The 27,084-nt window shown below is 36.7% G+C and overlaps 1 protein-coding gene and 2 long non-coding RNA genes across 3 annotated transcripts; 2 read left to right on the top strand and 1 right to left on the bottom strand.

Moving 5' to 3' along the window:
- Positions 1-712: 712 nt before the first annotated feature.
- Positions 713-18,661, bottom strand: LOC126926159 (uncharacterized). Its single transcript, XM_050742284.1, has 4 exons — positions 18,419-18,661; positions 11,233-11,335; positions 7,046-7,330; positions 713-5,270 (listed from the first exon to the last, which is right to left on the bottom strand). The coding sequence occupies exons 1-4, from the start codon at positions 18,419-18,421 to the stop codon at positions 5,203-5,205; spliced, it is 459 nt and encodes a 152-aa protein (XP_050598241.1). The 5' UTR covers positions 18,422-18,661; the 3' UTR covers positions 713-5,202.
- Positions 18,662-19,302: 641 nt separating this feature from the next.
- Positions 19,303-20,594, top strand: LOC126926162 (uncharacterized). Its single transcript, XR_007714320.1, has 2 exons — positions 19,303-19,893; positions 20,372-20,594. It is a non-coding gene; the product is annotated as an uncharacterized LOC126926162 (long non-coding RNA).
- Positions 20,595-20,978: 384 nt separating this feature from the next.
- On the top strand, positions 20,979-22,592 carry LOC126926160 (uncharacterized). The gene is made up of 2 exons (XR_007714317.1): positions 20,979-21,066; positions 21,435-22,592. It is a non-coding gene; the product is annotated as an uncharacterized LOC126926160 (long non-coding RNA).
- Positions 22,593-27,084: the final 4,492 nt, after the last annotated feature.

Raw genomic sequence — 27,084 nt, 5'->3', positions numbered from 1 at the left:
TTATCGCCGAGCCCCTAGTGTCAGCAAATTACATTTCATTTCCAGGATACAATTAGCAGTCGTATTCCGATCAAATATTCATGTTGCGTGAACAGTCGTCAGACGGCGATTGCTTTAACAATGGTTCTCTGGGTGGGATGGTTTCACAGGGTATAGGAGAACATCGGCAGTTGATTGTACGGCTAAAACAAACGATGAAAAATGTTCGTGTAAACACGTGCTCTATCTGTATTTGTCTATGAGATTTAGCGAATGTTAAAATAAGCAGAGCAAACTTATTAAAAATGTGCACACGCTAGGGTGGAAACTAGAGCGAGCTTTTCAACAAACTCGGGAAACGCCGGAAATCGTGCCTGTGTCGACAAATGAACAAATAATTCATCGCCTTCGGTTCGTTCGTTTGTTAAGCAACAGGTAGAGTAAAGAAGACTGTTTCGAATTAACAGGAGGACTATGGTGTATCAATTCTGACGGTGACATTCGACGAAGGCAAACGGAACGTATTTATTTTTATACGAACGTTTCCCATTGTGTTTCAGGCGGCGAAATAGGTCCCACGTGTTTTGTTGCGTCCTGTACATGCACTCGGGTTTGTTCGCTTCGATTATATTTGCTGAATAATTGTAGCCGCTTTCAAAGTCAAGATGGTTATCGTAGAAGAGCAATTGGAGAAATAAAAGCAAAAGTGGGATGAAACAAGATGTCGGCCGAATCACACATACGAATTATATTTATGTTCTGTTCCCATATACGAGTGACATACATCGTTACAATCGTGTTTATTCGCTAGACACAGTAGTTTTAAATAATGAACTTAATCGCGAAGGCCGTCATTGTACATGCTTGTACATGTTTCGACAAGATTTTTCATCGATCGACATTTATTATTTATTAATAATAGACTGGTCGTATCATAGACCGTTATCTATGCTCGTGTCCTTATCGCTAAAGGCCTCTATACACGTTGAACCACGTTGCGGCGCATGCATCGACACTTAGGTCTCGTGATTACATGTTACGATGCATGTAGTTTGGTATCGACGAATCACCATCGAACAGCAACTTTTATCGATGCTTCCCGTCTTAGTTGGCGAGCAAAGTCTCGTAAACACGCGGCTTTCAACGTGTAGAGGGCGCCATCGATACAAAACATAATTTACGTTACATAAATAAGAGACCCTCGTCCAACGAATAGACGCTTATTCGAACAAACCGCAATCAGTACCTTTTCCGTCGCTAACTAACGCTATCCTAAATTTCAATCCCATCAATTATTATCAAAATTTTCTTCAAAATTTCACGATGTTGATTAGTACGATGATCTATTTGTTCGCTTGACATCTTGTAGATAATGCGGTGTACATTCCCAAGGCTTCACAAAAATGTTCAGAGATTTTCCAAGCACCTAAAAAAATAAAACGGAGCTGATAATTGAGACTGTTACTGATATCCGAAGCGAAATACAAACATTCGTGTAAAAATCGTTCGCTGGTATCTTCGTGAGATTAACCTCGAAGAACGTATCTCGCGAAGATTTCTACGCGCGTTAAAACACGTTGCGGCGAATCGGCATCAGAAGCGACTTATGTCGGTGCTGCAATCACAATCCCGTGTTAGTTGGTAAGATAGATCCTATTTGGAATGCAAATTTCAACGTATAGAGGGTAGCACCGACGTTGAATGTAATTTACGGTACACCCTCGTCGTTGTATTTCGTTCGTCGATCGTTGGACGAAGTTGATGCGATCGAAAAGCAAAATCATGCGATTAATTTCGTATTTTCTATAACCAACATACCTCCTATCGGAATATAATCAAACATTTTCGGACACGTGTTTCAACGTTGGTACATTGGGAAGAGTCGGTGATGCGGAGGTAAACCGAAAACTGACGCAGATTTTATGAACTCTAAGCATCGCAACGTGTTTCAACGTCTATAGCGAACTTAAGAAAATACATTTCGAGTAATTATTGGATTAAATTATGTGTAAATTACATAAATTCGACTTTCCTCTCGCCGGTACAATCAAAATGTAAAACATTATTACAAGCTTCGAGTTGGAATTCATTTTCTATTACTTACACGTTATATTTATCCCTTAGATTAATTACCAGTTACATACACAAATACTGTTAGAAGCTCGATGCTGTTTACTTGTGTGCCTCGCCTTATTTGGTAACAATATACGTACATATATAAGTTTATCGTATTTTAATTGTAGTAATAATTCGATATACGTGAAACAATATCATTACTCATAGCGTTAAAATTTTACGTTTTACGCGATAAAATAGCATAACGCTAAAAAACAGTTTCTTTACAGGAGATCATTCGTCAGTCATTTCTCGTTACGTGCTAAACATTCTGCCGCGTATACGGTGCTGGGCAAGATTTAATTTACCTATTAAATAACAACTAAGAAATTGATAACAACATTTCAGTCGCGAATAACAACGAAATTTCTTATTTAAATAAGATATTTCTTAATCAAGTAATTCAATAATGGCCAACACCACTCGCAGTACATACATATATTTACAATTCGGTAATTCAAGAATACATTATTCTCAGTATCATCTGTACATATTGACATAACTAAGAATTATGTATTTTGTACACAATTAACGTACTATACATTATTTTCGACAGAAATTTTAATGTTATTAAACAATTGAAGTTCCTCCATAATTACTAATTCCACGTTCATTAATTATTATATTCGTCATTAATCTAATTATCGATTATTTGCAACTAAGAATAGCGAAGTTTAGGCATTAAAATAAGTAATGTGCGTTAAAATTGTGCGAAATTACAATTGAATTGCTTTGAGAATTATAATTGCAAAATAATTCAATTACACTCGTGGTTAAAGTAATTTGTTATTACAAATCGAACTAAATGCAAAGTTGGCGTTACGTAATTCAAGTACAATGTAATTACTTACTATACATTAAGTAATTAAATTACAGTGTAATTTAATTAGGACAACTGTAATATACACTGTTCTCCGTAATATTAACAGTGCAGAGAATATAGTCGCGGTTAAGGAGATTATCCTTGAATCCTGGAAACATTCTCAGAAGAAAAGACCTATTTTTAATCTTCTATCTTGACCAGCAGTATATTTCTTAGACCCATTAATGACTTCATCGATATTTTCACAAATTGAATACAACGAAGCATCTTGTATTTATGCAAGTCTGACGATGATCTTGTTTCACATCAACAGTTTCGTGGTACGAGATTAAACAGCATTGCTGTAAACGAATATTAATATAACACAAATTGTTTTAAATTGAAAATCCTGGGAAAATGATTTAAGATGCAGGTAATTCTGTTTGTATCGCTATAGTATTTCATGGATGTATTCAAAGCACAACTAGAGTTAATTACGGTGCAAGACAATTTCGTTGCCACAATTAAATTACTAAGCGTTATAAATAATCTTTAGGCATGTAACAAATCACACGCATTTGTAAAAATATGAGAATATCAGAAAATACTTATTTCTCATCGTAAATTTTGAATACATAACATGATTTCTGATCATAAATAAAAATATATCTCTGCGCGTGTGTTTCTCAATAGGCCAATGTTTGTATAACGAATGTTTGTACAAAACTGCATATCTTATATCAAACTTTTAATTCCTAAATATATGATATTTACGCGTACCACGATGCAAACAAAGGAAAGGAAAGAAACCGAGAATTTGTAAGATATCTTCAATGGTAACAGAACCTGACAAATTTATACAAAGGATCATACTCGTTTCTGCGAACCATATTCGCAATTCACAAGGTGCCCATGGGGGCGTACACACGTACAAACATTACACGTACAACATACATCCGTATACAATATTTACGACATGAAAGATTTATTCTGTGAGACAGACAACAAGTGTTTCCCATCGTGTGATTTTCGAGCTGTACGCACACGTACGCGATGTGCTCTGGTAGAAAGAGATTAAGGTACGACGAGATCTATCTCGACATTTTCATATTTTTTTATACGACAGAATTATACGTGCAACGAGACAACTTCCATTTTCTAGAACAATTATTGACTTTGCAATTCACAATTAGTCATTTACCGATAACGAAAGAGTGGACGATTATTTATTATGAGACTGCGGATTTTTGTGCATTTACTTGTGCATTTATTTCAACGCGTATATCCAAAAGTATGTTAAACATCCAATGCAAGATATTTACTCTGATATCCAGTAGAGACGAAGCAAAGGTCCATTCCTTTAGTTCCATTCTTATGAATGTAATAATAAAGACGTAAAAATGCACGAAAGTTCGCAGTCTATTTATTATATTAATACAAGTTACGTTAATACAAGTTATCTCTAGGAAATGAGAGAGTCGACTATTTTTCTCGACAGAAGGATTAGGCGCCTTCATCCGCTCTTTTCTTCCTGGAAAGCCGTGAAACAGCTGAAAGCAGACTTTATCCTACTTTGTCGCAAGTACAGCGTGAAAAGAGCGCAACGCGATTTATGAAATGCAGCAAACATGTCACAAAAAGAAGATCCTGATAAAGCGGATACTCGTTTGTCCCGCTGACTATTCTCACAGTGATCGCTCTAATTACTTTGGAGTTGGTGCAACTTGACAATGCACTTGCAATAAAAAAAAAAAAAAAATATTCGTTCATCCGACACTGTAAAGCGCGTCGTTCTAAACGCGTTTATCTGGAAAAACCATTTTCTCGCGGTGCTCTCTTTTTTCCACAGCGCGTCGCCTACTTTTATCAACGACGCGTCGCAAAAGCTGCTAAATTATCTGCGACGTTGCTGCTTCAATAATATCAAACTTGCTAACTAATCGTGGCTATTTCAATGCATATTGTGAACGTGTCTCTGTTCGTTACTAACAACGCGAGCTGCAACGCTCGTTTCCAATAGCGTACTCTCTACACTCGCGTTAAATCACATGCTTACAGTAGCGCACGTGTACAACTGGCTTTCAAGGAGCCATCACACCGGCGCATTCGCCAACGTAACGAGAAGATAAACGATGCGTGAAGTTTGAGGACAAGGGTGACATCCAGTGACGGCCCGATGCTGTGTGTTTCAGCAACTCCTTTCTCCTGCAACAACCAGTTCTTTTGTCGCTGCTGCGTTTCCCATCAATGGCACGTTCCGTCGATGTTGCGACAGAGATATTCATAGAACGAAACCAGGGGCTGTGTCAACCCTGTTGTTTCGAGGTGCCTGGCGAATTCGGATCTTGCCCACCATTGCTCGATTGACCTGCAACTAATTCATTGAGAGTCAGATGATCAGTCTCTTAACCGGCTAAGACGGAATATATTTCGTCGTATCAAGTACGTCCTGTTGAGTATGACGACACGGGGGCAACGTTAGGATGTGATACGCGATGTCAATGAACCATCCAAATCGTTGGGCGAAACTCAAGATTTGCGAAGACCTTCGGAGAAACCTAGGGAACAGAACTTACTGGTTGAGAAAGAGACTGTCCGATCGTCGAGACGCTGTAGCAAACGATCTATACAGCCGACCTATCTTGAGGAGATTAGACAGGAAACACGTCGAATTATTAATAATATTATTAATTACACGATTAATCGAGAACGATGTAAGAAACGGTACAGACCGCTGGGAAAATATCTATGTGTTACCGGAGAAAAATAAGAATTGCCGAATGTCTCCGAGACAAATTGCAATTTTCAGAAAGGAAGTGTGTGTGAGAAAGAAAATAAAGTTTAACTTCTAGTCATTTTATAACGTGGAACACATTTTGCTGGTTACAATTAGAATTACAGAACTATTCGTAACCATTACGTAACTAATTAGAATTACATAGGATTATGAATTCCACGTTAAATAAAATTAAAGATTCGATGAGGAACGATGCTGGTTAAAAATAGAGCGTGTTCGCGTTCCACCGTAGTGAAACAGGAAATATCGCCATTCTTCTTACGTCCATTATTTCTGATTAGAGTGTAACTTTACGTTATGTCAAGAGTAATAAAGGCTCATGCATAGTAAGCGAGCGAAGGCCAGAGCATCTGAATATTAAGAAAATGGCAGAATCGGCCTTGATTTAACGATAATACAAGCGAGTACCAGCGTACTACGGTGCTCGTTTCGAACAAAGATTCATAAAACGAATAAGGATTAAAACAATATAAAAAGATTATAGTTTGCTTTTTCCAAGAGTCGCGTTATTATCGATAAATAAATTCAAACAGCCCTTCTTCCGATATCTTGCAAATACTTGGCACAACGAACGATACGTGCAAATTTATCGTAGCTGTTAGCGATCGCCGCTGATACGCTTTATGCCACGGCTGTTGCGTTTAGTTTGGAGTCCCTGGGCGATTGCACAGATTGAACAGATACTTCGCACGTAGAAAGGTCGCTTCGGTTCTTGCCACACACAGCCGTGCCATAAATTAAGGATTTCGAAGGGTCTCGACCGGTGTCAAGCGTCAAGTACCGGCGTCTCAATTCTTCAGACTCGAAGGAATTTTCTCACAGTCACCGGAGAGGCCACCTTCGATGATTCCTCGAATCACCTCACACCCGCCCCAGAAATTTCTACGAAATTTCTACGGGAGAGACGCGAAATCTCTGAGATGTGCCGACTGGGTCTTGTTTCTTAGAGAAGCGGGGCAATCAGCAACCTTGAAGACTGTCGATCAGAAGGGTGACTCCTGGAGGAGGTGGCTGAGGCAAGGAAGACAATTTTAGAGTTCCGAAGAGAAATTGGAAGCAAAAGAAGGTTCGTTCGGTTCGGCAAATTTCACAGGACTTTTGGCGCGTGCTAATTTTCAAACGACCAGATTTCGATAAGACCGAAATCGAACCATGATTATTTCGATTTTTATCCACCGTGTGCATCGCCAAGAAATTCCATTTGGACGTGGCTTCTTACGTGCGTAATAAATTAAAAGTAGCAACGATAAAAATAAAAGATCGAAAGAAAGGAACGATATTAAATGCGGCGTCTGCGAGTGTTCGGATGCTTCCACGAGCTTACGTTTAAGTATATTTGTCGTATGGCTAACCTGTCTCCATGGAAAGCTCTTCGAATCGATTCGGCAGATCCAACATCGCAGGTTCAGCGTGGCGGCCCAAAATCTCCGTTAGAGCATTCCTCCTTCCGGCTCTCCCGGTCGAAAGGAACTCTTTCGCCCTGTCGTCGCCCTCGTAGGAGCCCGGGCTGCGCGCACCACGCATGTAAGTTCCCGAACCATTTCCTGTTGCCCCAGGATCCTTCGTGTCCGGTACATTACCGATCTCCGCGGGACCGATTGATCCCGATCGTCCCGACGTTAGCATCTTTTTCAACGCTGCAACAGACAGATCGGGTTATTTTAATCTATTCCTTCGGACACTTTGATAACGTTGCAAGACAGACCCTTCCAAATAACTAACTGCAACGCGTACGATTTAATTCAGATTAGTTCGTCGTTTGCTACTTTGCGTACAATGTTATTAGCATCGTGTGTATAGAATTTTAGTACTGTTATTTGTATACGATTTTATTATTGTTATCCGTGTACAATGTTATTGTTGTTATCTACGTACAATGTTACTATCTGCTATGTGTACACAATGTTATCATTGTTATTTGTATATAATCCGGTTACTATTATCTGCATACAATGTTATTATTTTGCTATGTGTACAGAATGCTATTATTGTTATGTGTACACAATGTTATCATTGTTATTTGTATATAATCTAGTTACTATTATCTGTATACAATGTTATTATTTTGCTATGTGTACACAATCCTATTATTGTTATGTGTAAACAATGTTATCATTGTTATTTGTATACAATCTTGTTGTTATTATCTGCATATCGTGTTATTATTTACTATGTGTACACAATGTTATCATTGTTATTTGTACACAATCTTGTACATTGTTATGTATACACAACGCTATTATTGTTATGTGTACACAATGTTATCATTGTTATTTGTACACAATCTTGTTATTATTATCTGCATACTGTGTTATTATTGTTATGGGTACACAATGTTATCATAGTTATTTGTATACAATCTTGCTATAATTATCTGCATACAATGTTATTATTTTCCTATGTGTACACAATCCTATTATTGTTATGTGTACACAATGTTATCATTCTTATTTGTATACAATCTTGTTGTTATTATCTGCATACAGTGTTATTATTTGCTATGTGTAGACAATGTTATCATTGTTATTCGTATACAATCTTGTTATTATTATCTGCATACTGTGTTATTACTGTTATGGGTACACAATGTTATTATTGTTATTTGTATACAATTTTGCTACTGTTATCTGTATGTACAATCTTATTATTGTTATTTGTACACATCGTTATCAATCAATCATCATCATCAACAATTGATACGACAGAACGTGATACGGTAATTGGATATCCATTGCGTTTCATTAGGTGCAAAGTGCAAGCTATTTAGCCTAGAGGCTTCTGAAAGAACTGTGTCACCGATGCAAAGAATATTTCATTTCAAACGGGGCACGTTTGTCCGGGCAAGAGATAAAATAACGCGTCGTTCAAATCTGTGTATGAAATATCATCGGTTGTTTTAAAACTTTGGTTCAACGCACCGGGAGGATTATTTTTGTAATTTAAAATCACAGAAGAGAGTTGCAAATGGAAAAATTCATGCTTGTCAAATTTTCATAAACTTGAACTTTTACTAGATATTAAAGAAATTATAAAAGAAATTATTGATAATCAATAGAATATTATCTACGAAAGATACAAATGCATTATGAAAATATACTTTACCAGGTTCAATTTGGAGAAGAAAAAGTCAGGGACGTTAAACCTTTTATTATCGACGTTTTGCTGCTTTTTATAAACACTATTCGTAAGTTTGATTGTTAAAATTAATTTCTCGATGATGTAAACGATTTATGGTATAACAAGCGATTACGATACTTCGATATAAGACACTAAGTTCGTAGACACAGAAAAAACGACTGCTCTAGCCGAAACAGCGTCAGGTGATAAATTTATCTTAGTATGCGATAAGATTATCTTAATATGACATAATTCGTATCCCCTAACTTTGACGCGAACGTCGTATTTTTTAAAATGATCTTGCGTTGCAGCTTTAACACATACGTTTATATTATTTACTTTTATTACGATAAGACGTGACGATCCAGCGAAACAAATAAAAATAGAAGATACGTTTTGTTCGGCAACGTTCCACGTATTTCGTATTAAATAAATGACAAAATACTCGAAAATCATAAAAGCATTACTCGAATAAACCAAACAACGTTATGGTTTTATAAAAAATGAAATAATAATAAATTCTATATTAATAATACTCGAATTAAGCGTCGTGCTCGTGTAAATATAAAATTTTAATTACCTATCGTTTTTATACTTTCCGATTATTCGTTATATTTCGCGAATATATGCCCGACATTGATCGAAAGTCATCTGCCGCTGTAAAATATTTATACAACGCAAAAATTGTAAAACATACCATTTCGTATCACTCGCGACGCTATGTTATAATTAACGATGCAATATGATAATTAACTCTGCTGTCCTCCTTGCTCTTTCCCTTCACCTTTGTGTCTCTTCGGATATTTACTCCTTTTTCCTATCTATTTTATTCACAGATGTCGTGGAATACGCAAAAACTGGACAAAACCGATCGAACAGCAAAGACAAATATTAAAAGGAAAAAGAGCCAAGTTCAAACAAAGTTGGCCGATATCTATCGAAAATATAATATTCATGTAGGCTGGAGGAAAACAGCAGAGTCGAACGATACTACGCATAGCCGCCGATAAGGCGAGGTTAACTTTAATTCTCACCTAAGGCTATTGGAAATTCGAAACTTCGCGCGATAAAAGTTATCAAGGATACTTCGACGTTGCAAATTAAAAACGTACGTGTTCCCCGTTATATCGACAGTCGATAAAACAGTTACCAAATAACAGAATAACAGAAAGGGGAATCACGGTAAAAAGGATTAAATCGCAGGGAGATAGTCCCGATTCCCTTTATTACCGTCGTACTTAATCTGGCTTTAATCCAGTTGACAGTTGGAAAGCAGAAAGTTTCTCGAGGTGGATAGCGGCACGATTGCCGAGGATATTTAACAGAATTTCCTCTGAGAATGTCCAGCGAAACAATACAGACAATAAACGATCTTTTCCTTCGTCCCTTTTTTACGCGTTAGCTTCCTTCCTTTCCTAGTTTTCCACGGGTAAACCACTAACTTTCTCTTCGTTGAACTGTATTTTTCATTCGATTTGAATAAAAATCAGAGCGATGTTTCGTTGTGGTATTTTTGGATGACGACACATCCAGATTATCTTTTATTATTATTAGCCCGTTCCAAGACGAGTTCAGTGATCCATGACTTTTCCACTAAATCCGCAACTATCTAAAATCAATTGAAAGTGCCCTTCGCTGGACAATTATACAAAAGAATCGCTTTTTCAGATGTTCGTAAAGTTAACCTTGGGAATCGATAGATCGACGGGCGCATTTAGTTCGGATGATGTCATAAAACCGGAAATCAGATGAACTCATCGAGCAACAAATTTTTAAATACATCACGAACTGTTTAGATACATAAATCGTGTTTCGATACTCAGTTGGCTACTCTTACGTGTCATTCATCTTAAACGTTCGCTGTCGAAACGAAATTAAGATGTCACGAACGTCGGACAGCGTTGATCAAGCGGTAAAATAAACCAAGTAGCATAGCACAAGATCCAAGCGAAGAACTATGCGAAATACGCGACAGGGGAAAACCAGGGTACAATGTGACGACAATGTGATGTTAGTTATTGGCAATAAAGGTGAGAATAAGACTCAGAGAGATAGTGCGAATCAACATACTTTTGTATTATTATTACTCTCTTACTTATATGTTATAATATTAATTGTAAATTATTGTTAGTACCTAAACTTCTAGCGGATTACAGAAGGATAAGGATAATAACAATAAAAGAAAAATAATGAAACAAAATTATAAAGTCAGCTGAAATCACGTTCAGTCGATTTTCAGATATCGGGGTAAAAAGCGGAAGAAAGTAATGCTTTCTCCTTCTTTCTAACGATAAGTATAAAGATTATGCTTGTACCGTGATAAAACCAAAAGTACCGAGATTATTTTAAACGTTAGTACTCGTGTTAGCGTAAATTAGGATTAAATAAAAATGTAACACGTACGTTTGGAACAAAAAAATACCTTTTTCACGTAAGAGACGTTTTCTCCGGCGCCCTTTGTGCGTCGAGTGGCCGAAAACGGCAAGGCAATTTCTCCCTGCCACTGACACTTTGCGCAGCTTCACCTAATCAAGTACCGTTTAGAATTATGAGCTACTGTTTAGGCCAATCAGATACCTTAAAATTCAAATTGAATGTAAAATATAAAATGGAACAAATAAATGAGGGAACAAAAAGTGCAACCGTTTACCCATAGCGTTTCGCCCGAATAAAATTTCGTAACGACACGCCAACTGTCTGAACAACTTCAGAAATGTTCGAATCCTATCTAAAGAATTTCCAGAACGTCGAGATTGTATCTGAAAAATTTCCAAGACGCCCAAAAATCCTATCTGAAAAATTGGCAAAATTCAGCGAGACATATAGTTAGACATTTATAAATGTAAAGTGTAACTTTCGGATTTTCAATATGAACCTCCGCTTCTACAACGATATGTACCAATTTCAGGAACTTTTGATGGAGGTGGAAAATTTTTCGCGTGGGATAGTATTCAATCAGTGCTATTCAAATCCTTTCAGAGATATTTTCACTTTAGGGGAGCAAGTGTACGATCGACGAGTCAGCTATGTAAATGCCAGAAACGTAAAATTATACTATATAGCACGCTATTATATCATAATTCCAACTCCCAAGTAACACAAGCTGCAAACCCATTTTATGGGATAAAATTAAACGATTACGTATGTATATATGTGCACTGGAAACAATTACAAACCCAATTGGAGCTATGGCTCGGAGTTGTTCTGTGGATTGGTAATTTTTTATGTCACAAAATTATGGGATCCGTACACCGTTCGACGAATTATTTACCGGATTGGAGGTTTCTGCCTAAATTGGCGCGTTTGCGGCTAGTTAGCGTGATACGTTCTTTAACAAGAACATTTCGTTAAAATTTTTTCCCTTACAAATTCTCATGTATATTCATATAGGATATCGAGGAACGGTGATAAATATTTTGTAAACGTGAAATTTCCGCGTTAAAGAGGAATATTAAAAACTAACGAAGAAGAAGCGAAACCCATTAATTTCTAGGTGTTTGAAACATGACTTGAATTATAATTTATGTATGTCGCGTATACGCTTTGAAACTTCGTCTACGAGCTTCGACAAAGTAAACTGCGATCGTGCTTTTAGCGACAAGGAAATTTAAATTAATATGAAGCAAAGAAAAATGTAATTAAAATCCTATGCATACACTGTCATTCCGTCATTTTTTCAAAAATAATCTCCGTAAAATTTAACGAGTTGAACTCTGCTCGAACCTACCAGTAAACAAGAAGCACGCAAGAAAGAATTTTGGCAAATTAAAAATATAGCAAAAACTGCATTAAAAATACCATCTCGTTGCTGTTGCTTAAACCTGCGTTAATTGCACAGGCAACGTCCATTGTATCACTATGGTGCTCAAAACTCTAGTACTCTAAAGTGCACAACTCTAAAACCTCCATTAAAAACTCATTTAGCAACCAGAGATACGCAGTTACGAATTATCGAGACACTAAAATGGCCGTGGCTTTCGAACAAGATCACACAAGACACACAAGGCTCTATTTCTGAAGTGGATTCCACATATTACGATACACGCTGTATAGTTTGCAAATGTATAAAAATCTATCGTACCGTCAAGCATTAGTGTTAGGAAGAAATCGCTTGTTATATTACCCGTTAAATGTCCTTCCTTTTTTTCTTTTTTTCAATTATTTTCTTCCTTCTTATCAGCTCGTAGATATGGTCCAATTATCCAGCACATTTGATTATCCGGCAGAGCCTCGATCCTGGGCTATGCCGGATAATGGGAATCCTACCGTAGCAATATCGACAGAAATTGCTTCATAGACGCAAACGGAGCAAAAATCTTTATTACAGTAAATGTTCGATATGATTTGCTTCCGCTGTAACGCAACGCTCGCATTGTCGTACATCTTCGAATATTCCGCTTCGTCTATCGAGTAATCTTGATCGATATTTGTAATATTTTGCGCTGGCAATGCCGAGCTAACTCGGGTACTTCAGAATCAATCTCGTTGTTTACGTTCAACGAAGAAACTCACTCGCCGCATCCAACGTTCGTGGATGATAAAAATCGACTTTACGCCAAAAGCATTAACCGCAGGGATCAAATCGCTCGGACACGTTTGCTCCTCTCCGTACGCCAACTGTAAACTCCTACAGTCACGTACCCTCTTTTTCAACAACCTGTTACATTGCTTTGCTTATATATTTACAATTTCTTGGAAAAAAAGACTATAGTCCAGAAATTTATAAGTTACGTGCTCTTTGTCGTACATCTTTTGTTCTTTATCTTTTTCTTTCTTTGAATCGTGAGTTTGCGGTCGCGTCAACATCTTGGGTTATTCAGCGACTACTTGGTCGCTTTACTTTGATACCTGATACTTCGGTAACTCGAAACGTGGTCGCGTTTATCGTTTAAATACGGTTCCTGAGATGTGTACATTGTTGATGAACGAGATTACGATAGTACTTCATTTATCTCAACGAAATTGTATTTACTAATAAAATCTCAATTGCTAATGAAGTTGCCAAACGTTCTACGACTATAACACACGCAAGCTATACACATGAAATCTTTTTGTGGTAGTATCCTATTCTATGCTGTATGTATCGTTGTAGATTATCTGCTACCAATATGGTAATTGTTATCGAGCAAGAAGGAATATAAAATACAGCATAGTTTCGATGAAGGTTTTAAACAGAATTTCAATTTACAAATGGCTGTTGCAATCCAAGATTTGAAATAAAAAAAAAAAAAGCATTTGCCAAAAAAATAAATATAATTTTGCCCAGCCACTGTACACCTTCGATTTTATACGTGTATCGCCTTTCATAGAAATTGATAAAGTCACATCAACGCGACTTATTTTTAACGATAGGTCATACAATTTTCAAGTGTCCCAGACGCGATACATTGCACGGGAAATCTAAATTAATTATGAATAATTCAAGAGACCAAACTCGTCATTTTCTAATGTTTATCATGTAAACTAAATTATTCGATAAATTAGCATAGTACAATGTTAATATTTCCCAGATAATATATTCTCCTATAGTGACGCTAATAACCTTGTAGTTGACGTGACAGTAAACCTCGTCTGAACTGCGAAACTCGTGTCCAAAGAGCACGTCAAAAGAGTAATCGGAAATGTGTATAAAAATGAAAAAAAAAAAAAAAAAAAAGACAGATATATCGCTTAAGAAACAGGAAGGCAGTACTCCGCGTAGACGATAAATTAGCAATGTACAAAACGATCGTTAAAACCATGTACAGTGAACCTGTAACGTAAATCACGTCAGAGACCAGGACACACACCGCGGGCAGGATGGTGTCACGGTCGGAGATAAAGATCTGGCGACTTTGGCTACAATGTATATCGCCGAAGTGCCTAATGAGTCATCGAAATCCCAACGGTCCTTCCATCGAATGCTCTGGAAACGTGGCAACGGTCCCGTACGCCTACAGGATAGTGGGGATATTGAGGGGTGATAAACAAAAAAGAAGCAGATCCCCCCGGAAGTCAAATTGTAAGAGTTTCAGTCTTGAACAGTCACGTCTAGAGCTCAAAAGTGTATTATAAGTGTATTATTAAGTGTATAAACGAGAAAAAAATAAAGTTTCTTTTTTTTTTTTAAATTTCTCCGTTTTTATTTTACGCGACAAACCCATGGAACAGTGCCATTGGTAACAGCAGCAAAGAACCGCGTGGGTAAATCTCAATCGTTACGATCGATTCTAGTGACAATAGTTTGTTAACGGTTCGTGATACATCAGAAACGAGGATCCAGAAATACCAACTATTATTGAAGAGGAAACTAAGAGAAATGCGAGGAAACATAAGAAAAGCGCGTTGCACAACATCCTAATCAACTAGTCCTGGGGACGTACAAAGATCGGATTAAACGAGGCTTAAAAAGGAAACACCCTGCTGATCTTCTATAGAATTCTCACGGGATACTGTAAGACGACGTCCTACCGGGGATAATCATCCACATAATAATTTATAGCTAGAAGAATTTACCGAATGTCTAACAAGACAAATTGCGGAGAGAAATAGCTAAAATAAAATGAAAAACGTCAAAGTCCAATTGAAAAGGAAGGAAACTACAACGGTTGGGACACAGATTAAAAGTTTATCCGAAACGATATTTTGCAGTAGAATCGAAAGATAATACAAAAGCTCTTTCAGAAGCAGTCGTTCGGAAAAAAAAAGTATCCGTCCGATTTCCTGCGCGCTATTATATTATCTTCCCTAAATAAAGGAAGGAATGTAAAAAGAAATAAAAAGCAATGACAGAATGAAAAGAGCGGATTCGCGCGCGAAACTTGCACGGTGCACTTGCGCACGAAAAAATGTAGTTTTCCACGTTACACAGAATTCGAATAGTCGAACGGAGCGTATAAAGGGTGTCCCGCGTGACGCGGCTCAGTAGTTTTCAGCCATTTGCGAAGAATGTTTTGAACTATACTTTAATGGCGAATTTGTAATTCTCTCTCCCTGAAATGCAAGTAATTCTGACATATATCGACGGGTGAAATATTATTTCCACCATAGTGAACGTGGCATTAAGTAAACAAAAATATCTGTAACACGTTTTTTGAATTTTTTTGAATTTTTCGTAAAATCCTGTACCATCTCATGGAAAAAACGACACATGGTGTCGTATTTGCGTTCCCTAAACAGCCCTTGGTTTCGCTATGAAAATAAAGTATTTTTGAAATATTTTATCGTCGTTCGCAGTACACTCGGCGATACTAAACTACAGTTCGATACACTCTCTTATTACATGGACGCAGATGGCAGAAAAATACGAGTCGCGTTACACGAGACACCCTATACACAAGTATATCGAAATAGTGGCGAAAAATATGATCGCGTCACCTGCAGTTCGAGTATTTAAGTGGGATACACAGGTCTAGTCGCGAAAAAATTAAACAACAAATTGCTAGCATTTGTAGAAAATATACTATACAGGGTATTTCAAAATATTTTCTATTAGCAGATTATTTTTATACTTTTTCTTCGGTGAATAGAAATGCGTCGCGAATTCTCTACATTAATTTCTAATGCGTGTTAACTCTAGTCGCGTAATCTTTCTCTTTTAAGTTCTACTCAAATAGAAATTCAATGGCGTAATGTCCAACGATCTTGGGTTAGGTTAGTACCAAGGATAATGCTCGTTTAATCATTAAAATTACCCTCTTGAATCGTACTGGCATACGTTCGTAAGTTTAGCTCCTTTCTTAGCTTAAGTATAATTATAATTAAGTATATTAAGTATAATTGTCTCTCAAATAGACATATTTTAAAATGCACAATTTAAATTAAAAAAAGAATAATTTATATTTTTTTCATCATAATGATTCGGCTCTCAAGAAATTCAAAGCTACATAATCCATCATGCCATTTCGTATTTTTAATTTTTTAAATTACAATTAAATATTCAGTAAAGTATTTACGAGCCTACATCCTTGTTAACCTCTATTCGTAGAATATGTTAGTTTCGCTTCGCAGAAGATACCCAGAACATCCTACATAGAGTGATTTTAATAACCGAGTCAATTAACTTAAATTAAATTAAATCAACTAAATGAAATTAAAAATTGAAATTAAAAAAAGATCGTGAGAAAAATTTCGCGTTGTTTTACGAGCTTCATCGCCATGTGGCACGATTTTGTTTACAAGTGCTTGCAAGTTACTGTGCTTCTTTCTATTTCTCCAATTGAATTCTTCTACTCCTTCTGCGCAAATGTATTTCTACTATTACGCTACGAATTTCATTCCTTCGAAAACTTTTAATAAGTATTCAAACCTTTCACTCATATTCTAAGTACTGTTAAGAAAATTGATGATATTTTCCATTATAACATCTAAGTTTCCAACGCTCGTGTTTAACATTAAATTAAATCGTGTTAAAATTAAATCATCACACGAGTATCGTGTTTCCCAGCAGTTCATTATAACTCTCATGTTATTACATAGTGTTGACGTTATTTCGTATTTGAACATTCATGTGATTCACTTAGTAACCATATAGTAACGACTAAACCATATGATGGAAAATAGCAAGAAACGTACGAACGATACTGAGATACAATGGTGAAACGATTGAGAATTTGCCACAAATTTTTTGACACGTGGAATATATGATAAATTTTATAAATAAATAAATAAATTTAATAAATTAAATAAATAAATTTAATAAATAAAATAAATAAATAAATAAATTTTATAAATAATAATACGATTAGTACATGTGTAATGCAAATTTCATATAAATAGCTTGCAATTGTATTTATGATACACTACATTTTACGATTCTTAAGAAATACAAATATTCTTAAAATGTTCAAAGAATATTGCCTGAAGAAAGGAACTAGGATCAAATAATTATTCCAAATAGAATAAATTTTGGATAAATTAAATTCCATTAAAATTCATAAATCGTGCATTTTGATAATAAATTTACAAGGCGCAAAGATGCTAATAAGTAATAATTTAAGCTATTCTATAACTACGTTAATCGAACTGATACATTTTCCATGAACATCGCGTCAAAACTGCTTGTAATTATTTAATACTGGCAAACGGTACATCGACTGACGCATCACTTATTAACGAATCTACTGTCTTATTCATACAGTAACCCTGAAAAGACAGTGATCGATTCGTACGTATACCCGAACACAGTTACGACAAAATATGTATATCTTACGTCAGCACCACGTGCTTCCACGTAAAAGTCTGCGATACCACAGGATACTCGCAAATTTCGTAATACCAAACGTTGATTACCGAACCGACAGAACTGTCACATTCTAACAAGATTTATTCGAGAGCTGACCCCCCAGTGAACCTGAGCTGTCGCGTAACTGCAACTTCTGGCACGAACAAAATACGCAAGAAGCAAGTAACAGGCAATAACTGAAGGGAATGGTAATAAGGAGACGGATAAAGACGAAGCGAGACGGTGGAGAGCAACAACGTGTGTAAGTGCAAACCGTAGAAAACAATGGTCGAAAGCATGTCACTGGAAAAATGAAAGTGCTCGAGGAGGATATCGAATGCGAAAGAGCAATGAGACGTGACGCAGCAACACATCAGACACATGACGTAGCGATTCACGGACTCACCATCGAGATGTTGATAGAGTTGCTCTTCCGTGTGCGTAGCTCGGTGTCGCTGGCCACTGGATGAGCTACACACGCGTCTGCAGCCGAAGCTTCACTGTCAGCGTGGGTGCTATACAGCGTGCACGCCGGTTGTAAACCAGTCGCCTGGCGAATCGATACTGCGCGAATCAAAGTATACAGCAGTTCCACGAGGGGAACGTATAATATGACGTGCGATGCACGATGCACGGGACTACGAGAGGATTACGAGTAACAGAGGACAATGTGCAAAATGTCGATCCGGCAAGTCTACCAAACGGTTTTTGGCCTGTGCACACTGTTATTATTACGCACACGAGATGCTGTTATGCGTGATCGGAACGAACCGTACGACTTGGCAGCAATTAGCAAGTTAGCACTTGCTGGCCAATAGCAGCGCAGACGTACGAGAGAAAAAGACCGATCACCACGACGAAGACGATGTCATAACTTCTCAACCGTCTGATTTCGGTCTGTCCATGAAACGAATAGGTCATGGGCTTACGGCGCTCACGAAGCCGATTTTCTTTGTATTCTATCTACGTGTCTGTACGCTTCGACGACCACGCGATCGCTGCCGAATCTTGCCGACTTTTCCCGAACGAGCAACTGAATTTTGGTGCCCTGTACAGGCTTTTCCAATCTTCCGATTAATAAAATATTTACAGCTGTCATTGCTCGCTTACGTATTCTAAGTTCTAGGAATGTCGTATATGTCTTTTGGAAACTAGAGATTCCAGTTCTATTTCATTTTCTCTTATCTTACAGTGACAAATATCAAGGTATGAAACTCGGTCGATGGTACGAATTTTAAAAGTAAATTCACGTCAACGAAATACTTGGATTTATTATTGGAAGAGGTAATTGTTATGTTACGATCTTAACGGGGACGAGAAATTATATATTTCTGTACAATTCTGTACAGAAAGTTTTTGGTTTTTGAAAGTTTCTAGTTTTTGGAGTAGGAAGAACGTCTAAAAAATATTCATTTTGATCTGTTTCAGGTAGGCTGTCTGCTCAGTCGGACAAATAAAGAATATGAACTTATGTTGGAACATAGTGCCATCTACCAGAGTCAATAACAGCTGCGAGTTTTTGAAAAACTGCTACTTTGGAATTTGCAATATGTGATCAAAATTGCACATACAACAGCTATTTAGAAATGTTTAATATGTATTAGAAGTAACATTCTATAATTCAAAGATATATGATTAACTAACAGTTTACATGGCATTCTGATATTGGTGTATTAGTGACAAATATAATGTTGCTATCGAGTCTCATTGAAGTGGAATTAATATAATATATATTTTGTAGAAGGGTAAACCGATGAGCAGGGATGAAAAGCCGATGCATCGAAGTGCTTTTACTATCAAATATTGCCAGTCAAATATTGAACATTTGAAGCAGAATAGACATGAACAAAATACTTCAACGTTCAATATAGAAGCGAAAAAGTAATTTTATCCTTTGAGGAAATATTTACTATACGTCATATTTTCATTATATACATCATGTATATTATACTGAGTATAATATTCACGATGTATAATAAACCATATATATATATATATATATTTACGTTTACATGTTGTTTGCAAAAATTATTACAATCTAGGTAAGACTCGTCACCATTACAAGATGTTTTGCTTGAAACAAGCTATGTTCCATTTGAAACACTTTATCGAGTGACGTATACTCCAGGCGATATCCAGGGATCGATTAAAACAAAACACCCTCTCTCTATATATATATATATATATATATATATATATATATATATATGTAAATGTATCTATTAAATTAGGTTTACTTAACGCATTGTGATATTGCACAACATTTTGGTACAGCTGTAATAAACGACTAATCGAATATTCAATATGCATCTTATTGCACGCGATAGAATTCTAACGCAATCTGTATCTATATTTCTAGCTGACAAGAGGAAATCATTTCTGCAATCGAGGTCACTTATAAAGTTAGACCTCTACACCCACTGCTCGAAGATGTCATTTACTTTTCCCTGATCAGAGAAGAAGCATTATTACAGATTCTATGTGGAGAGCAGCCAAAAAGAAGGACCCATAAATATCTAAAGAATCTGTCAGCTAATCTTGAACTGTATTTGAATAAGCGAAATATCATATCAGAAGCCTGATTGTTCGTTCTATTATCCTGGAGATTTCATTACCCGAGTATTTTTGTCGGATTATTACCGTATTACTCGACTAAAACTATTTAATACGCGTACTTATTTATCTATAAGGAATATGTCTTGTCTGCAAAGAAGTTGCGGACGATCGGTTGACGCGTGTTTGGCACGTTACGGATTTAAATTATTGGAATTTATCTATTTCTAAGTATCGTATCTTAGAATATCGTCGATACAATTCCAATGTTCCCCAATAATGAGAAACGCGTCGAATAAATTATTCGTTTGACGAATAGAAACTTTCTTTAAACTTTTCTTGCGCCGCCTTTTGGAAGATTTGGCGCATTACTAATAAATATCACGTACTGTGTGTAACTGTATAAATTACAGGTTGGACAATGCGGAACAGAAGAGGCCATGCCGTTAACGAACGACTACGTAAGCGACGCTTTCGTCAGAATTTTTCTCCTTTGAACAGGTGCGTGTGACAGCTTATAAATTTTATATCATTTTTTTTAGGAGAACGGGACAAGCACACAAGAAGTACTATTATCACTAAATTATTGCAAATACCAATTTCATTATGAGGAGCTACATCATGTAAATTCTGGTCTCAAGTTCGTTTTTCCATCGTCCATACTTCTAGCATAATTTAATATTGCATTAATGAGACGTAACACTTCTTGGAACGCATATTTTGTATCACTTTGCTTAACAAATCCTTTGTCAGTTTCTAATCATAACAGTCGACCGAGGTTTCTCGTTAAAAGCTTGCACGATATTAGAATAGTAAATGTCTTGCGACTCTTGTGCATAGATTATTTCAGATTACGAATACTGTTTCAGAATTGAAGATCAAGAATATTAAAAAATCGTTATTGATAAGCGTATTATCCGGCTTTGACGAGAAAGAATCAAAGACATAGCAACGATAGAAGCAGCAGACTACCTGACCTTAAATATGTCACTGAGAAGAATTATTGCACAGGGAAGATTAGCTGGCAAACAACGATGATAGCACATGGACTGAAATATAAAATAGAAGAGAACCTGCCATGTCAACAATGCAACACCGGGGAAATAGAAAATAGAAAACACATATACCAAGCGACTGCACGATGTATTCAGAAGTGTATTCAATATTCAGACACTGAGACTATATCCAGACACGCATTGAGGAATAAAGAATGGCCGGAGATAGCAAGAACAGCAACCGAAAGACAAATATGACAAGTGTAAGACCTTGCAAAGTGAGACGCCAAGTTGAGGGCTTCCTGCATGAACAACAGACAGACCAGAGAAGAACTAACAGGAACGAAATAAATTTAGATCGCCTGGCTGCTATATCAGCGGCAAATCAGCGGAATTAACAGCGATCAAACAAAATCTGTGTCATTCTCATCGATAGGAAACTGGATTACCAAATGGAAAATTAAAATCAACCGGACAAACCGTGTGAGTTCCTCCTTAAGGAAAAGCAAGGGTATGTGACAGCGAAGAGGAAGCAAATAGATCTACGATGCAAAAATATGTACAGCCTGTTTAGTAGAAAATCAACGTTATCTCACGATAACAGATACATCATGGTATATATCGAATAAAACGTTCCACGATGATCCTGACGTCTCATTCGTCACAGAGACGATACAGGAAAGAGACAACGGCTAACACATCCGACTAAATCCTGGCAGCAATCCTCTCGTTCAACTTGCACTTACGGAAGATTGTCCTTAAGGAACATGATCCTGGAAGATTGAGAGACAATGACGAGCTGATCTCGAACTAGCTATAGGAGGAGGAGGCTCGATGGAGGAGGACTTGTAACGACGTATAATGGATCTGAGGCACTAAACCATTAAATCAGCCTACAGAGAATCCTCACTTCGACCCTGATCGATGCAAAGGGAAGAAAAGGCAAGGATGTTATCACATCCATCAACAACGTGTACCAGTTCCGGTGACATCGTGCTTGATATATTGGAAATAAATCGCCGTGTAATTAAATTTTCCTCGAACGCGTCTTTTAATCCGCTCCGATACTTTCGGAACTTTAAGCGAAAATCTCCGTACGATACGATACAATATTTTGTTTCACTAGCGCACCGCAATGGCTTTCTCGAGACATTAATTAAATCGTTAAAATATTAAATGAAAATTGGAGAGCTTCAACGGAGATAGGGAAATTTCTTTCGAGACACGCGTCGACAGTTCGATTCTTCTTGGCTTTCGTTTCGTCGAATTTCGCATGTGGCCAGCATGCAGGAACTCGAATGGCATCAACTGTATTAGGTTCAATAACTCGTACGTGGCATTTATGTTCACGATGATGTAGTCAGCTTTAATTAAAATAACTAACGTGCTGCGCGTAACATTATAGCATAGAGAAGGCCGATCGCTTTGCGAACGTCGCGCCCCGTGAATCGACAATGAATTATTGTCACTTTTCTTTGGCCAGCAATCGCTGATCCATTGACACATAAAGAGCATCGCAGTATCGCTGATTTTCATCAGTCCCGGCAGAGAATTTTGTATGCATCGATCGTGTTGCTTCAAATAATTCGGCGCAAGTTAATGCACCCGGAATTAACCACCACCTATCGTACGAATTATTATTTGCGGACGATCCTGCTCGTGCATGCCGTTGCATTCCTTCCCAATTTATATGGACGATTAAGAAAAGAGCAACGTACTTCTAATATCTAGTCTGTGTTTGCGTTACAACGTGAACGGTATATTTTCAATAGCTTTTATTTGTAAGTCCTTCGTTCTCAAATCGTTTCAAAGAATATTAAATATGCCAATGGACAATGTTGCAAATTCTCACGCGGAGAATTATTATATATCTCAAGTGAAACAGTAAATATTAAGAGAAATCATTGTTACGATCAGTTAATTATCTAATTATTATTCATTGCAATTATAGTCGGGTTTTCATATCGTGAGACGCAATTAGAATACGTACGCTAGAGTTTTATCCTTTAATATAACAATTGACTTGTTACACTAATAGCAATCACTCGCTAATTAGTTATTTTAAGACGATTGAAACATAACCGAGTTTATCGTTTAAATAAGATTACTGACACGTACGTGTATCGTTCATGAGACTCTGAACCCTCCAATTAAAAAAGAAATCGGACCGTCGAACGCTTGCAATTGTTTTAACGCAAAGGAAATTGAAATTAATTTTTTGTAACTCAATTAGCGAAATAGGCGGCAACAGATTCGAATAATTCGCATATTAAATAATCCATTAAAATAATTATTTTAATTTTCCTTTTATCAAGAAGCAAACATTTTCGCTGCATCGGACACGTACCTTGCTGTTGCTGTTACATAACAAATTATTATTATATGTTCTTACTTACTGAAAAAGCATTTTACTGTTTTCTTCCTTTGCGTATAATTTACAACGTGTTGTCATAAAATTCCCGGAATATTAACATGCCACGTATATGTTTGTATGCATACAATTTTCCGCAAGTTTATAAACATTTTAATATTTAAATTTTTGCGATATTGCGGCGAATATCTTATCAAAGTTTATAGCCGAATGAAATATTTACCATAGCTCGCATCGCATTCTTGTCACAGCTCTTCTCTCAACTTGTTTATTTTTTATCTATCGTATAAAATATTTGTTTCTTCGTAATCGCATTAGGAATCGTTTATTTCAAATATACTACTAAATGTAGTATCAATGTTGTACTTTGTATCAATGTTGTACTTTTAAATCTCCCATGAATTATAAATGCAGTCTGATCGTACTAAATATGTACGATATATTTAGTTTAGCACATTACAGATCGGTGAACCAGCGTTGATTAATATCGATGATTAATATCGATGATTAATATCGATGATTAATATCGTTGATTAATATCGTATAATACGAACGTGCATACATAGAAATCTAATCGTAAATACATCGACAGTCGTATGTACTTTGGCGCACAAGTGTTAGTAAAGTATGCGAATTAATGAGAAATTAACGATCAAAGGAAATGCTATTTTCTCGAAATTAGCATGATACGAAACTTAAATTGTCTATTTAACAGCTTGTTAGTCTTACGTTAAAATTAAGTGGAAGACTCGTCGTGCTGTAATAAACGTAATTCCTAGAATTAAGAGAAGAATATCAGGTTGGAAGAATCTCGTCTATGTTATCCGTAGCGTGGCGACCAAATTAATCGAGGTAAATAAATTCCTCAAGTATCGAAATTCCTTCACAATGTATGACGCTTACAAACGTTCACGGTTAAAGAGCAAGCGTCATCGTGTTCTGATAACAATCGTCACATCCTTATTCAGTTAATTATAATCCTGACGTGGTCCTCCGATTCTTACATTTCTATCTCACTCTTCATTCAGCAAGTAAATCACTTCTCGTGTTTTTTAAAGCATAAAATAATCCTGGATCGCCCTGTCTGTAATTTTCTAACTAAATTACATCCTGTCAGAGATAAACACGTGTTTACGTACATTCGAGCGACGCTATACAAGGTGTACAGTATTATCCAGACACTTGTACGGCCAAAAGTAGCAGTTAAAATGCAGCTGGATGCGTGAGTTTTTATTTGTATTCACCGTATGAATGAATTCAAGTTTAAGGACACTGGAATGATTTTCTTTAGCCGCCAAACGTTCGTTCCGCTCTTAATGTTCACGCGTATAATGCGATCAATATTTTATACGAGCGACATGCTCGCGTTTAAATTCGAATTTTGAATGCAAATTTTGTTACGCGTATCTTATCATACACGCGGAACGAACGGCCATATCGCAGAAATAAATATCTCGGCGGTTCTTCTCTTTTCCAAACGAGATTAGGATGTAAGAAAATTTGTAATAAAATCTTATTGAAAATTGCTGGTGATAACCTGGCGGTGTGTAAATACTGTCACGATATCACACGGTATGTATGTAGCAGAGGCGTTGATTAAAAAAAGAAAGTAATCGTAATTTTTAAATTTAGGCTGGCGAAAATGAAGAATGAAAGACGCAATTCATGGAGAGCACGCGTAGAATGTGTCGTAACGATTACTAAAGAATGCAACACACAAAGGACCCCGACCCACTCTCTATTGCGATTCACACGTGTATATTAAGTATAACGAAGACTTCACAAATGTATCATTTACGACCGGCTTCGTTAAAGAAATAATAAGCGGCAAACTATGCGAACGATCTTGGGAAATTATCGTTAAAAAGAAAGACCAGTCGTTTAAAAAGCGGACAATTTTGTACGAATAACCCGTAATTCGTATCCGTTTTACAAAATTGGCAAATATATATAGCGTTGAATGAGAAGCGAAAGAGTAAAAGATCGTTCGGTCAAATACGCGAAGCATTGAAATTCAGTACCTGTCGAAATATTCCTGTTTGCACGAATATATACAGGGTGTCCTACGCAACTAGGAGATGATTTCGTTGAGCAAAATTAAATAGTTTTGGATAATACAGCGGAACCTTGTACGCGAACATCAACATTATTTCAACGTCGTATCGAATACGAACATTTTCTACATATTAAAATACCGTATGAAAATGTACAAGGTGTCCATGCACTTGGCTTCCACAAGATTTCTGTCGACCACAGTAACGAACGAGGACGTAAATGAAATTCATAAAATATTAAGTCCAAGAGACGTCGAGAATATGCTGGCAAATGTCACGTTGACGAAGAACGCCGGAGAGGGCATGGGATAAATTTTTGCCTTATGGAATAACAGAAGAAAATCAAGAACTAGACCGCAGTGGAAACGACGAATAGGTCAAGTCGTAGCAATGCTACATAGAACACCAGGATGCAACGATACGCGAACATCAATATTATTTCAACGTCGTATCAAATACGAACATTTTCTACATATTAAAATACCGTATGAAAATGTACAAGGTGTCCATGCACTTGGCTTCCACAAGATTTCTGTCGACCACAGTAACGAACGAGGACGTAAATTAAATTCATAAAATATTAAGTCCAAGAGACGTCGAGAATATGCTGGTAAATGTCACGTTGACGAAGAACGCCGGAGAGGGCATGGGATAAATTTTTGCCTTATGGAATAACAGAAGAAAATCAAGAACTAGACCGCAGTGGAAACGACGAATAGGTCAAGTCGTAGCAATGCTACATAGAACACCAGGATGCAACGATACGCGATACTCTGGCTTTTACCTTGACCATGACGGTGGATGCGATTCTGATAAAATAAAGGGTAATAATTAAATTAGATTTCGATGAACGTATATGGAAAAAGGTGAGCAGGTATATGGCGTGTGGTCGAGCATGAAAAAGTATTTACGTAAAAAGTAAAAAACGTACGAAAAAAAGAGCGAGCAGAAAGCAAATAAACAATTATCACGCGAGGTCTAAAATACTGAATGAGACGGTGCAGGTCGCGATATAACGACACAGCGTGGTTAATTTTTAAATAACGATTAGATTACAAAAATGGCAAATAAAATACGGAAAATAAAATAATAATTATTT

The sequence above is a fragment of the Bombus affinis genome, chromosome 17 (assembly GCF_024516045.1).
Source record: "Bombus affinis isolate iyBomAffi1 chromosome 17, iyBomAffi1.2, whole genome shotgun sequence".
Lineage (NCBI taxonomy): Eukaryota > Metazoa > Arthropoda > Insecta > Hymenoptera > Apidae > Bombus > Bombus affinis.
This window is presented reverse-complemented; position numbering and strand designations above follow the sequence as displayed.